Below are 15,470 nucleotides of genomic sequence, written 5' to 3' on the forward strand. Positions count from 1 at the left end.
TACATCTTCCTCGTCAGCTATCATCTTGTCAGTTTCAGTTTCACGACCCACCAAACATCAGGTCACCACCCACTTGCGGGTTCCAACCCACAGTTTGGGAAACACAGACTTAACAGTTACTTCTTGTGCTCAGCAGCTGGCATATCTAGCATCAAAAATGGATACTACAGAAGGAAACAAAAGAAAAATGTTTGCATTTTGGGCTTGCTTTACTTACCTACTCCAGCATTGTTGAACATGCCTGGCAAAACCAGCATGATATGATTGGGCCAATACTTGCGGTAAAGCGGCATTTCATATTCTTTGACCACAAGAAGATGGAGGTGATTGATGCCTTCCATAGCATGATAAAGATTCAAGAGACCATGCTCATGACGCCCACTTGAAGGAGTGAAAATAGGACTCTTGACCGCATTCAAATTCTGTCAGAAGGAGAAGCCAGAGGAAGACTTAATTTACACTGGATTTACTATTTACTAACATGCACATGTGTACTTTCACACACCCCAGCTCAACTTCTTTTTGCTTCTAATCGACAACACTTCTCTCCTGTAAGGCGGTACAGTGGTGCCTTGCAAGACGAATGCCTCGTGCAACGAAAAACTCGCAAGACGAAAGCGTTTTGTGATTTTTTTGGTGACTCGCAAGACGAATTTTTCTATGGCCGTGCTTTGCAAGACGAATTTTTTTGCTTCTTTTTTTTTTTTGTTTGCAGTGATGCCTCGCAAGACGAAATTTTCGCAATATGAAACGACTCGTGGAACAAATTAATTTTGTCTTGCGAGGCACCACTGTATATACACTTACCCCCTTGACAAGCCAGCCTTGACAAGGGTCTGTTTTCTGCAGCTAAAACAGATTTCACCCACCTTATCAGACACAAGAGGAAGACGCATACTTTCCAGATGCTTGCCCTGATTGCTGAAGACAAAATAGCTTTCTTTGGACTTGGGAATTATAAAATGAAGCTGAATCTCTTCTCCTAACATGGAGGATGAGAATGTAAATGCATGTAGGGTGGAATCGGACATCTGTCAACAAGTAAAAGAAAGAAATTGTAGCCAAATGTAACTACAAGGAGGTCACATACCATCTCTAGGTTTGAGAGGCTGTCAATATACGAAAGAAATGTGGGCGATACAGCTGGATTAACTATTATAGGAATACACTACTAGTTTAGGACTGCAATTAGATTCCTTTAAAAAAAACTACCCACAGTTTAGAACAATTTTAAACAGTGGTTCATTGTCACATTGCTAGGCAAACAGTGATATTGTCATTTATTTATAGACATGTTAACAGCCTGCTCATGAAGAGGAAAAGGATTACCAAGTACTAGAGACATTTTGAGAATTCTGAGGGTAAGTCAAGGAACACTTAATCTCGAATTGTGTGGTTTTGCACAATGAATGTGTGTAAATGTTGGCAGAAAAATGCATCTTAAAGGTCAAGATTTGGAGGACTCCATAACATAATTTATCATACATTCCTTTTAAGGGCAGATTCACTGCAAACCTCTATTGTTCATATACCAGTTTAACAGTCATGGCTTCCTTCATAGAATCTTGGGAGATGAAGCTTGAAGTATTTCTGTTAAAGATCCCTAGGCCATCTCATAGAATAGACAGATCATTGAGTTCCAAGGAAAGACTGTTACGCTAGTTTAATGGTCCAAACCTATTCAACTCTCCAGCACTGTTGCAGTCACAATGCAGCCCAGAGGTAAGGTTTACTTTGAAGAGGCCTCCGTAACTGCCCACCACAGGATACTGCTCCCACTGGCATGGCTGCATCAGTACTGGAAAGTTGAATAGGATTGGGCCTTTGGATTCTTTAACCCCAAATGAAACCCCGGTAGGCATAAAATTAATGCTTTGAAAGACTTACTGGAGCTGAAGGATTGACATCCATGTACTGATGGCACTGTTCACAGTGATGAAAAGTATTGTAAGCTGCATACTTCGTCAACATCATAGATACAGTATCCCGCTTTCTGGGTTCCTCCACCTTGGTTTCTTTGCTTGGTTCTGTGGACAAAGACAATGAACACATGAAATTCTGCTAATTATTTAATGTGAACACAGTCAATTGTATAGTTTTATTGCTTCCTAGTATTGTTTGAAGGGCTTGGATGTAAGGAAATGAAATCAGTTGCACTTACCTTGTTTCACTCTTTGCAACTGCTCTGTATATACAGGGCTCATAAGTTTGTATTTAGGATCATGGATGCTGAGGTCAAAAGGCATTTTACTGACTATTTCAACATCAGGCCACTGATCATTGCTTGACTGGGCAACTTCGCGGTCCTCTATGTGATCTCAAAAAGTAAAATTTAGGAACAACAATGTTAATACTCATATCATGCTCTTTTAAAGTTCTCCAAACACATCACAAACACACACACATTATTTCACCAGTTCATACAACAGTATTATCCACATAATATGGATGGAGCCAGAGGCTGAAGGATAGTGGTCTGCCTAAGACTGCTCAGATTCAGCACAAAGAAAAGAAAGTGCTTCATCATGCATGATTCTTTTATGTAATTATCTATAATGATGTCCACTTCCTTAGATAGTTGTAGGAAATAAACACATTCATTGTGGAAAGCTCTATCTAAGGCTACTGGTAAGGATGACTGTATGAAATCACCTCATTCAGAGGTAGTACACCGCTGACTGCTAGAAGCTGGGGCAAACAATAGGATAACAAGGACCTCCTTCCCCCATATATTTCTGCACATCCTCTGCAGTCATCAGAGAAAGCCCTACTTAGGGTACCTTCACCATCTGAAGTCAGGGGGAAGGCAGTGAGGTGTACAGTCTTCTCAGTTGCGCACCACACCTCTGGAATCAGCTGCGAGAACACCTAAGGGCAGCCTTCTCAGTATATGGTTTCCAGAGGGGTCTGAAGACCCATCTGTTTGGCCTGGTCTTTGGGGCACTCCTTAGGGACCTTTGGGGCACTTTGAGGCACTCCTTAGGGACCCCCTGTACACTTTTATGCTGCTGACATTTTAATCTACTCCTTTATTGTTATTTTTTTAAATTGTTTTAATAGTTTTTTTAATGGTTTTATTTTAATTGATTCTAACATTTTATCTTTATGTGTTTGTCTGTTGTACACCGCTTTGGGTTTCTATAGAAGCAGTATAGGAATCTAATAACCATCATACTTCACTTGTGAGCCATTTTGCACCCCAGTTTTCTTTTCCTCACTAAATATTGTGGATGCATTTATAGCGACAGGCTTAAACTGCTTTACCAATACTTACCCCCTCCCCAGGGTGCCTTCACTCTTGATGGAAGGCATGTGTATTTTGTATCCAGTCCCCCAAAAAATCAGCCCAGAGTACTTACAGGTATTAATGTCTTCCTCATCATACACATCCACCTCTAGTAATCTGATCAGCATGCGAAAGAGGATTCGAAGGAACTGCAAGTAAGAGCCAGTTTTTCCCACCTAAATAAAAGGGGAAACTGTCTCGGTAAATATAGTATAAAGTAAGGTTGCATGATCACAGAAGCCATTTTCTCCAGCACTGGATTACTTCAAGATAGAACCATGGAAACACAGGGACAAGACTGGTGCTCCTAAAACTGCATGGACAAGACTTCTGAATGGTAGGTAGCAAGCACCTAATAAAGGTGTTGAAGCTGCCTTTTTGTTTTCAGGACCATTGCAGGCACCCGTCCCACTCCATAAGTTTTTCAGCAGCAAAAATGGTACTTTAAGGTCTTTGAGGCATGACCCTGTGCAATGGGAAGCTATTTTTATTCAACAGACATGCAAAATAAAGCAGCTCTTCATGCATTATCCTCTATGCTTCTGCCCCTTTCCTGGCCCCAACCACAACACACACTGAATTCAACCACCTCTGTACTTGTGGTAAGAGGTGACTAAACAGCCACCAGGTAGATGGGACTCATTAGCCTGGGAAGGCAGCTCATCTGAGAGAAGGAAAACTCTGATCCCAAACCTCCACTGCCTTGTGGCTACATCCAGTTATGGAAAAGGCTTCAGGAGCCAACCTTGAGGCAAAATCTGGAGCCGGAGTCCCTGAGGCAGTTCATGGCTGAACACAGTCATGTTTTGGTAACTCCTGTGATGCTGCTGGAACCAACCATATTGGCCTCTGCCTTTCCATTGGACCGTTTCAGCGACGTGGAGAGGGGGGATTTGCTGCATGGGTAACAGTCTATCCTCCATACCTCCTTTACCCAGGCTTCGCGCACTGGAGAGGACACTCTGTTCCAGAATAACCATTCAGAGTGCAATACCATAGTCTTCTGAGACTGAAGGATGCCAACAACTCTTGCACTTTAACGCCCTCTAATCAAAGTTATTCATTAGCAAGGTATTATTTGATCTTATGTTCCAGGGATCCTACCTTAAGTTAGGGTTTCAAATAGATGACTTCCAGTCATCTGATTCCATTATCAGCTACTGCTTTTGAGTCAGTTAATACTTCTTGCCATTGGTGGTAAATAGATATATGATACTAACAAGCATGAACATATGACTGCAAAAGTCTGGCTTTTGCTGTCATGGTTACTTAGCAGCCAAGTATAAGAAATCCTCTCACACTATTTCACTGATACACATACATATTATTGGATTTGTTTTTACTTGGGGAGTACTGTCCTTTATTAGCAAGGACATTGCCGCCTACATATGGATTTCCAAGTGATGCCTAAAATGCAAGAGGCAGCTAATGAGATCATAGAGAAAAGACTAGAATAAGATATGGACTGGCAGCTGGGCTTCTACAGACACAGGCTTCAAATCAGACACAGATGGAAGTGGAAGGAAAAGTTGGAAGGTACATTATAACTCCAAACTAAACAGTGCATGCCAGCACTGCTCTGGACACCACACAGATGCCAACACAGTGATTACAGTGGACAATATGCACTAGATATTATAGCACAGTTATCCTGCTCTGCACTGACATATCTCTTGAATCATGGCGAACAACTGACCCACAGAAGTATGCAAATGATACTGGTAGGTTGTGCCTTAATGCACTGCTGATGCAAACTCAGACTGCAATCCTCTCCATACTTACTTGGGAGTAAGCCCCATTGTCTTTAATGGGACTTACTTTTGAGTAGACATGCATAGGATTGGGTTGCCAATCCACAGATTTGCTCTTTCTTTCCTAACTGCTCTAAATAGTGATTTGCAGGGTTATGGAAACACATGAATATAGAAGCACAGATGATACATATTCCAAAGCACTGGTATTCTCTCAATAACCATGGTTGCTTGCATCTGAACACAGCCTAAAACCAGGCCCTCTGTGCTTCAATCCATGCTGGCCCACCAAATTGTTCTAAAGCAGCATCCCCAACAAAGGTGGTTCTTCTACCTGTGGAGGTCCTGTCAGGAGTAGCCGTCGCGGATGGAAGCTCCTACTGTTGCTGCTTTCACCATGATTGCTGTAGTCAGCATGGTGTTGGCGAGCCGCAGTCCACTGCCTGTAGTACAAAGACTGCTCTTCAGTGGTCATGTCCTTGTGGAGCAAAGGCCTCAATGAGCTCACCCAAGACACATCGGCATGAGGCAAGAGAGAAGAGGAGAAAGGCTGTTGTCCACTCTTCTGTGGGCCCAGGAGGCAATAGGCAGGTTTGGACAAGATGACAATCCGTGGCAAGGACACTCGCAAGGCCTTGCACTCCTTCATAGACTGGCTGGGCCACCGGAATGTCTGGCTTACAGAAGAAGATGATGCTGACAACTTAGAAGTGGTACTGCTTGCTATCTGGTTTCCTAGAGAGTCACATTCTTGCTTCATAGACTCCCCAGTAGTGAAGCCTTCATCAACTGAGCTATTTGCCACATTCTGAAAGTTCAGGGGAGCTGGGGGCTTTTGAGACTTATCCGTAGCACTGGAAGAGCTCACACCATTTTCAGTTACAGAGCCTGGAAAGAAAATACAATGGCAGGCATGTAGTAAACTGCAGTAAGATTTCTGCTTATTTTTTGCTGTACAATTTTCATACTGCTCTTGCTTCTAACCAGTTTATATGATGACCTTGTGAACAACTCAAAGGGCCATGAAATGAAAAGGTTAATAGATACACAGGGAGCAAACCAGATCTTCTACTGCCTCAAGTCTACGAGAAGATGGCTTATTTAATTGTTTTGTGACTAGCAAAAATGTAACCGGTGCAGCTGTCCCTATCACTACATCTCTACACCAGAAAAATCTGCAGCTGACATTCATGTCTGTCACACAGTTTTTAAGAGGGAGAGAATCCCTGCCCTAAGCAACATTTTCTGCCTAGGGAGATAAAGTGATAAGACAAGTTTCACCTGCTTAATTTCTTCATATCAACTGATCTTAGCAGCACAGAAGCAAGGCGTGGGTGACAATTCTATAGCTCAGAAGCCAAGAGGGTCATGAGGGCAAGGACTACTAGTCTGAACTTGGCATGACTCCTTTACCCCTCACTGGCTGCAACACTCCAAACACCTTAAACACAGGAACACAAACAGGCCACAGGATCATGTGCTCCCACCAAAGTACCAAGTTTTTCCCACCAATGACACTGGCTTGAATCAGGGTTAACAAAATCAAGTCTTGCTGCAAAGGATTTTGAAGCATCCCATCCCATCCCATGGCCTGCTCCTTTAGAATGGTTAAAAGGACTGAGAGCACTGTGTCAGCATAAGCTCTAAGAGACACGCAGAGAGGAAAATTCCAACAGATACAGACCAATACAAAGCTGCAAGGTAAAGAGGTGCCACAATGGCCATTGCTGTGGGGCCAGAGCAGCTGCCGAAGACTCCTTGGGGTAAAGGAATATTTGTTTCCTTATCTTGGGGAGAGCACTAGCTCCAAAGGGTCTCCTCAAATTTGCACCAGCTCTTGATGGTGTGGACAGTGGCAGAGGTTGCAGTCAAATCCTATGCCCCCTTTCGGGCCTGATCTGCCCACTGGCCTGCCCTCCCTCCACCCAGTTTCACCTTCTTCATGCCTTCCCCACCCTCCCCTCACCCTGAAAAGTCTTTCTACTGGCTGACAGGGATACTTACTGCCTGGAGCTCCAGTCCTATGTCTCCCCAGTGCTGAGATTCAGCACCGACTGGCACTGGCCTCTCCGCTGATGCTGGGTGTCACCTGTCAGCAGGAAAGCGCCTTATGGCACTTTTACAACACCCAGCTCCAGCAGTGGGGCTGGAGCACCAGTGGAACGCCCAATGGGACTGGGCTCTAAGATGAAAAAACCCACACCTGGTAAAATGGTCACTTCTGTGTGACGCTTAGTACAGGGGGCCCTTGTTTCATGATCTGAACTTGCAAACTGTAAGGAGGCAATGAGAATCAGTGAGAACAGACAATGAGGACTCAGGATTAATTTCACAAACTGATTTGAACTAACCAGTCAAAACCTACTAAAAAGCAGGCAAGCAAACCCTGAGCTACACTGAACTTAGGGAACTCCAAGAGACACCCTCTACCAGGTTTCATTTGGCCATCATGCCTGTCTATGACAGCAGCTTTCTGTTCTGAGAAGCACAGATGCATCACTGCTGAAACAATCTAGTGAAGCAAGAAGCAATCCTGGCCCAGCCCAGGTTTTACCTTGCCCGTTTGCCTCATTCTGGTCTATGAACCAGAGACAAATCCGCAACTGCGGCCTTGGGTCACATAGGAGATGCAATATACAACTGACTTAGAAAGAAACATGGTAGCCTATTTTTCATGATAGTAAATCAGGGAGACATTTAAGCCTGACACCTACATTCAAGGCTAGCTCTCAGGGCCCTGCTATTCTGCAAAAAAAAACAGATGTCCAATACTAATAATATCTTTGTTACCCCCAAGCAGCTGTTAAAGGACTTGCTATATTTAGACAGGCACCATAACAGCTATTAACCAATCCCTTCCCTTTTCCATCTCCTTCCTCATTAACATCAAAATCAAAGTTCTGGTTCATTTTTCAAGCTAATTGTTGCTTTTTGCCATTGCCATACCTTCACTCAGAACAAGCAAAGCACATACTGTATTGCTTATTTCAATGACTGCAGTTCCAGCTTTTGTTTGTAATAAAAAAGAAATAACAGAGTTGGCCCTAGGCTTTTTGCTATCTTGGACAGGACATAAATTGTCTCCTTTCTGCTTCCCTCTTCGGAGCACATTTCCCCTCCTGAGATTCAAGCAACAATCTCTTTTTCTCCCCCCAGAAGTGTACTGCCTTTATAACCTCTTACTTGCTTCACTGCTGGCTACTCAGCACCCCCTGGAAGCCCAGGATCTGGGACCAAGGGCATTTACAGGGCAGCACAAACCAACAACCAACCTGAGGTTCCTGTCACAGCGCTGCTGTTACTCTGGGGCCTCTCCAAGTCAATCAGCAACTCATCAGCATCGTTCTCACCAACGCTGACCTTCTCCTGCTCCTTCTCGCTGAGGTCAAGAGCTACGATGGGTCCTCGGATTGCCTCCCTTGAAACGTAGCAACATGCCAGGCCTACTTCTTGCTCTAAGGCAGTGCGAGTTAAATAGCTTGAGTCAATCAGTCGAAGATCACAGTATTTTAAGGACCTAGAAAATCAACACATATACTGTATAAGGATTTTTTTAAAAACAATGATGGATTCTTGTGATTTTAAATATGAATTGTTCACTTTGTGCTGTTCCATGAGCTTGACTGTTACAAAGAAGGGGCTTTGATAGGATGGAGCAGCATCTCTCAACATTTGTCCTCTGCTATACCACTTTACATGGTCCACCTATTTGGAGAACCAACAGAAGTAACTGGTGATGACATCATAGCCAGTTACTTCTAGATTGGGAGGCCAGACGTGATGCAACAAACACCAGTAAGAGGCTCAGGGTTGATGGGAGGGCTTTTTTGAGCAAGGAAAAACATGCCTTGGAGCTCTGCCCACCAAGCCTAGCCTCCTACAGTTGTTTGTTGTGTCATGTTCCTGGTTTCACTGCAGAGCAGCAGTTGTGCAGGGGTTCCATGAGAACCACCAGACACTACCTCAAGTACCACTTATAGTACCTGTACCACTGGTTGAGAAACACTGGGATAGAGGGACAGCCATAAAGATAGCTCATATATCCTACACCAAATCCTATACCACCAAGTGTCAAGCACACCAGTTCTGAAATTAATTTCCAGAATTCTCTAAGTTTAATCAGAAGGAAGGGAACATGAAACAGACAGAAACACCAGAAGAATAATGGAGTAGAATCAGGAGAAAGCCCTTCCTTTCTAGAAATGCAGATCAAAGTAGTACTCTTCAAATGTGTGAGGAATTTCTTGGATTGGATGAGGTCACGGACTTTGCCTTTTTCCCTATCCTTCTGAAAAATTTAGGGCACAATCCTAACCTGCACTGGTACAGCCAGGCTGCAGTGGCCTGCACTCTATCCAGCGCAGGTTAAGAGGCTGCTGGAAGTCACTTCAGAGTAAGGGGATATTTTTCCCCTTACCTTGTGTCGAGCCCCAGCCTGCCCAATAGGTTTACTTGGATCTGTGCCAGTTATTTAGCTGGCGCAAATCTGAACAGCCCGTGTGTGGCTGCCCAGGCTGGGGATGGGGTTAGGATACAATGTACGCTGCTGCCACTGATACTACCCCCTCCTGGGCCCAATCTGCTTCCCATTCCACCCTCCCTGCACCCAAAAATGCCCCCAGAATGCCCTGTTCCATCCCCTCTGTTGCCCAGTGCAAGCCTACCTCCCCCAGCCAGTGCAAGGTCTGGATCTGACCCTGGTGAGCTGGCACTGGCCTCTGGGCCGGCCCAGCTGACTCCCAAGTCTACATAAACAGGCTTTATGGCACATTTGCAACACTAGGAAGCCGACACAAGGGGCATTTGGATTGGGCTGCCCATTTTTAGCATCTAGAGCAATGTACACTGGACCTACTTATTCCTTTCCATCATCAGCATATATTTCTACTACTCTTTCTCCAGTCACAGCAAGGAAATGTGTATGTGTGTCATTCAGTATTTATAGATTGTCAGCTGGAAATTGTACAGACACTTTAACAATTGCTCTGTAAATTCAAGCATACCTGGGGAAAGTTTCCCCGAGTGGGTCCTTGCCAGTTAACACAACAATACAAGGTAGGCCTTCTAGATCCTGGTATGTGTGAGGGAACCAATCCTCCCGCTCATTTCCTCTCCATGCCTGTGAGGAAAGAAAAGCAAGAAAGCTTGGACTCCATTTTTGCAACTTCTCATTCATTCTTTATCCTGAAGTCACTCCTTGCACACAGGTACCCAAGATGAGACATCATCCAGAGATAGCAGGATGCTGATAGTTCTGCTGCATATTCCTCTTTTCCCCTCTTGCGGACTGGATACCGAAAATAATCCAGTGCAGTGGACTATCCAACTTCGATCTGGAAGCACCGCGGAGTGATTGAGTAGCCTTACCATGTATACTACCACTAGCCTTAGTTAAATACCTGTGACAGAGGGCATAAAGTGTATAGTGGGAGAATAAGCAGTAACAGAAGGTTGTTACTTGCCTGGGCATGGCAAAAGTAATAAATTAAACATAATGATGACAATAAGGAAAATAAAGCAAATATAGTGGGCCTGCCATATCCGCAGGTTTCATGTCTGCAGATTTAAGCAACTGAAAGTGTATTTTTTTGAAAATAAAAAATGTCACCTCATTTGCCTTGTGCCTGCCCATTTACTAAGGCAATTTATGCAAGTTCAGGTAATTTACACAAATGTATTCAATTTACGCAATTTTATCAGCGTGACATCAGCAGACTTGAACATCCACAGATTTTGGTATCCACACAGGGTTCCAGAACCAAACCCCTATGGATATGGAGGGCCCACTGTATTAAAATCCTTCTCATGCTTATTTATTTATTTCACCAAACAGGTGAAGAGAATCCATCAAGTCGCTAACTTAAGTATTCTATAAGGAAGTACCAATAGTTTGGGGAGTTTCTCTCGGGAAATTTGGGAACCAGGGTAAGTGCTTCATGCTCTTCTGTGAATGCTTGCAGAAGACCTCCCACTGTGTAGAGGCACAGTGTATTGGGGGGGGGGGTGCATTATAGTAAAAAAAACACCATGAATGCAGAAGATATAGGCCATAGTGTATGAACTTTAGGGGACCATACAAAGGATTTGAAAAAAATTTGTGCAAAATCTTGGCACAAGAGCTTGAGCAAAGAGAAAGACGCTTCTGGATTCAGGATCATTTTTCTCAGGTAACATTTACTAAGTCAAAAATAGGCCTTCTATAAGTAAAACAGGCTTTCCATTATTGGAGGGGCACTTTTGGATCCACGCCACTGGAAATAAAAAAAAATCTCTTCCCACACAAAAGAAAATATCTTGTGTTTACAAACCTACAATCCCATAATGTCTATCACAAACAGAGACTATATAATAGGTTGATTTAAAAAAAAAAAATCATTCAATGCTTGAAATGTTTCAAGCTTGTTGGATTCCTTACTATAATGCTCTTAGTAGAACAAAAATTAAATTATAACATTGGAAGAAAGTTGGAACTAAGTATGAATAGGAATTAAAAAATTCAGGAATAAATAATAGTGAGAGTAAACAATGACTGCTGTGTCAAGTGGAATATTTTTTGCTCCTACAAAGTAAACGAAAAACAGAAATTGAATAAATCATTCAGTTTTAAAATGGCATTTTCCACTTCCATATTCACAAGTGACATGTTACATACTAAGAATTGTTCTTATCCACACTTGTGAAAAGCTTCTCACTTAATCATATCAAAGTTGCTGTAGCATAGCCCTAAGAAATGGCTTAGGGCACAATCCTGAACTGGGCCAGCACTGGCACTGAGCTCCAGCGCCAATAATGGGTGTTGCTTTAAGGCATGCCTGTGATACACTGCACAAAGTCAGGGCCGACACTGGCCCACCATCAGTCGGTGCTGAGCCCAGAACCGGCTGGATGCAACCCAGAGCTAGGTACTGTGCGGCAGTGAGGGTCTCAGGAGCGGGGGGGGGGGCAGCGTTCCGAGGCAGGGGAAGGAACCAGAGTGGGATGGGGGACCAGCAGAGACCTGCTCTGCCAGATTCTGAACTTGTGGCCTGACATGCTCTCAAGTCTGTGCTGGCAAAATAGTCAGTGAAGACTTGAGAAGCTCCATTGTGGTGTTTGGGGCTTCCCCGAGAAGACCTCCGGCAGTCTCAGCAGTGCTGCTGGATGCTACAGTAGCTGTTTTGGTGCCACTGCACCCGCTGCCTTCAGGATTGGGCTGTCTAACCAAAGTTTCTCAACCAGTAGTACCACCAGTGGTACTTGAGGTGGTGTCCAGTGATACTCACAAGACCCCAGACCTCCGCCACCTGCCAGTGAGACCAGCAATGCAATATGACAAGCGGCAGTAGGAGGCATGGCTTGGCGGCAGTGCTCCAGCATGCACTTTTTGCACACTCAGAAAGGTCCTCCCATCTGCCCTGAGCCTCTTACTGATGTTTGTCATGTTGTGTGTGACCTCCCAAGTAACTGGCAATGACATCAACCAGCGCTGGTACTGGGTGTTCATTCTTGCAAACGAAAGGCAAATAAAATCTGCCTCATTATGTTTTCAAACACGTAATGATGTGCAATGCTGCTTTAAATACATTCCAATAGTAAGGAAAGAAAGTGGAATTGTTAGTAATTTTGCATCTAGTAAACCACTTGGTATTATGGTACTTTCAAGAACACAATTACAGATGGAAGTTCAAAAGACAGAGTGGTGATGTGATCTCTTTATGTCTGTCCTCTTCCATGCTTGTTGCTGTTTACATGGCTCTCAAGTGATACAATAAGCAGCATATTACCACAACAGGAAGAAGGGAATGGCAAACTGGCACACGGCAGTCAAGGGGCGGTACATCCAGTGCCAGAACTTTTTTACTTCAGAGGTTTTAATGATACCTGAGCCCTCTTAATGGTATCAAAGTTGTTAATTGTAGCTAAAGTACAAAATGCAACCAGATTGTAACCTGACCACCTGAAGAGGATAACGTATATATTTTTAAAAAGAAAAACAGAAAAACATATAAATGCCTGTGACACAGCCCCTAAAAAGTGCCACTTTAAAAATGGGGGCAGTGCCAGATCATCATCAGAACACTTCTATGTAATCATGTCCTCTTCAGGAGATATTTAGCTTAACAAAAGCTCCCTTGAGCATGCATACACAGCAAGCAGGACACTTCCAGCGATAGCTTTCTCTCAGTTTTTTACGCCTCTCAATCTGCCACTTTTTCTGTTGCCCCCTCATTTGTACACTGTGCCTTATGAGTAATTTCTCTGGAGGCATAAAAACAGGTCTGAAAATGGAACACTCAATGAGTTAATATGCTGCTCTGCTTTTGAGAAATTTCCACTCCGAAGAGGCCTATGACTAATACTTTTCTCAGGGTTAGGGGCAGAACTCTTCTTTTCTATTAGAGACCTACTTCCCTTCTTCACTCAACACCCTGTGGCATTCAGCACCTGCAGTGCAGCATGTTTCTGAACGCAGACCAAGCCTCCTGGATAAATTTATACAGTTCTCTCCTGTGTAGAAGCTACCAAGCTTCTATTATCATGCTCCATGGGGCCTGCTCAGATGCAGGAAATAAAAATATAAATCACCCTGAAGGGATAAAATGTAATGTTAGTTTATTTCAAGTGCAGGCTTGTACATCACTTGAGACAGAACTGAGAGGAAAAGAAGTGAATCAGGTTTTTATGGAAAGGCTCAGATACAATGTGCTTATCCTCAGGGTACTCCAGAAGAGCTTTCTTCTCTAGTTAAACATTGACAGTTCTTACTGGGATTACCTTCTCATGGTTTGCAAGATCAGTTTTGTTCTGCAGTGAACTCTGTTATTCTCAATGAAAGTGGATTCAAGATTGCAATATTCAAGTTGAATAGAAAGTGATTTCGCACGTTCTTTTGGACCAAGAGTCTGATGCTAAAAAAGTCTGCAAAATGCTTTCACTGTGCCAGACCTTGCACCACAGCAAGCTAGTCAGCCTCTTAGTCCTAGTCAGAACATTGTGCTCTGTTTGGACAATGGCCCTTGCCACATGGTCTTCAGATTTTTGAGCAACTCTTCTGATTGGTGCAACTCTGCATGAGAATGGGGAAAAGCATACACTTGATTCTTTTTTAAGGCATATGCTTAAAGTTAACGGTGCCTCTCTTCCACCAAGCCCCACCATTCCCTTTCTGCCTACACATTATGTATTTCAATAAATCTTTCCACCATGCACATTTGCTGGCACTGAAGTATTAGCTGCTGTTGCTGCAGCCATGATCTGCAAAACCCTGAGTGTTTTCCTATAGCAGTACACCCAACAATCCTCAAGGACATTTGCACTGACTCTTTTTCCTACTTGGTTTGCACACCACTGCAGAATCAACTCATTATTACACCCACAGCCTTTTTATTTTTTTATTTTGGCTTCATGAGAGTATCATAAAGCTTGGCCACAATGAAAATGTATTGTGTCCACAGTGGTGCAAGTTCAAGAAAGGTCATGGAAACATACCTGCCCTCCCCTGCCAGATGCAGGTGTTAGTGCCCCCCAAAAGTCATTCCTGATGGTTAGGGGATTCTTGACAACAAGATGGGGAGTGGCATGCAGCATTTCAGGAGAGGGAATTGCTGGAAATTGAATGGAGGTGCCTGGGACCCCTGGCCCTGAGAAGTGGCTTTTCTGGAGTGCAGGAGGGGGAGGGAGAAGGAAAATCTGCTTCCATGAGCTTCTTTATGCCTGAAGTGCTTTGTGTGTAACCCCAAAATGTTGGAATTAATGTAGCTTTCCTGTGCATTTATATTATGCCCCTTTCTCCATGAGAAATTGAACATACAAGTCAATGAATGAACTGGTACATGTTTCATTCAAATGCAAATCCAGAATGATCTGCCAATATTTATGCAAGAGCAGCCTTGGACAGAAGCTCACCTTTAATCGCTTCACAAAGTGCTTGGCAACAATCAGTTCTGAAGCCGGGTTCCCCAAGATGATCTCAAAACGATACTGCAGGCCTAGTTTATCTCTTGCTTCCTGCAGCCTCTCTTTGGCCAGCATAGCCAGCTGTACAGAGGGAATCCGGATTACAAGCATGTGGCCTCGACCATTCTTATCTTTGCCAGGAGCAGTGATGATGTCATCCACGATGCTAAGAGTCTCTGGTGTGCTGTGGTCTCTGAGCGAGACCATCGTGGTGAGAGCCATCAAGGCTTCCAAATACTGCTGAATAAGCAGATAGCAGCGAATCACCATGCTGTGCAGCCTGGGGTACCTTGAAAGAAACGCAGTTCTGTTTAGTCAGTCAAATCAGCGTATGCTGCTCTAACAACACCAGACAACAAAGAGAAGAAAAAACTATTTCTGCAATGTATATTTTGTGCTATCTATGTTCTCATTTTAATTAAATGATTCACTGTACAAAAATTGCATTGACCTATATTAAAGTCTGCCTGGCTTGCAGGAAAAATAGACGGATCCTC

The 15,470-nt window shown here is 43.6% G+C and overlaps 1 protein-coding gene across 2 annotated transcripts in view; it reads right to left on the bottom strand.

The window, feature by feature from the left end:
- GREB1L (GREB1 like retinoic acid receptor coactivator) overlaps nucleotides 1-15,470 on the bottom strand; it is a 192,079-nt gene that overhangs the window by 14,251 nt on the left and 162,358 nt on the right. For both annotated transcript variants that reach the window (XM_066625247.1, XM_066625246.1), the window contains 9 exons: nucleotides 14,923-15,262; nucleotides 10,041-10,156; nucleotides 8,310-8,554; nucleotides 5,372-5,925; nucleotides 3,360-3,462; nucleotides 2,162-2,317; nucleotides 1,888-2,027; nucleotides 870-1,031; nucleotides 218-422 (listed from right to left, as the gene is read on the bottom strand). In XM_066625247.1, coding sequence (XP_066481344.1) covers nucleotides 218-422; nucleotides 870-1,031; nucleotides 1,888-2,027; nucleotides 2,162-2,317; nucleotides 3,360-3,462; nucleotides 5,372-5,925; nucleotides 8,310-8,554; nucleotides 10,041-10,156; nucleotides 14,923-15,262 — 2,021 coding nt within the window. The remainder of the gene's footprint in view (nucleotides 1-217; nucleotides 423-869; nucleotides 1,032-1,887; nucleotides 2,028-2,161; nucleotides 2,318-3,359; nucleotides 3,463-5,371; nucleotides 5,926-8,309; nucleotides 8,555-10,040; nucleotides 10,157-14,922; nucleotides 15,263-15,470) is intronic.

This window comes from Tiliqua scincoides, chromosome 4 (genome assembly GCF_035046505.1).
Source record: "Tiliqua scincoides isolate rTilSci1 chromosome 4, rTilSci1.hap2, whole genome shotgun sequence".
In the NCBI taxonomy this organism is placed as follows: domain Eukaryota; kingdom Metazoa; phylum Chordata; class Lepidosauria; order Squamata; family Scincidae; genus Tiliqua; species Tiliqua scincoides.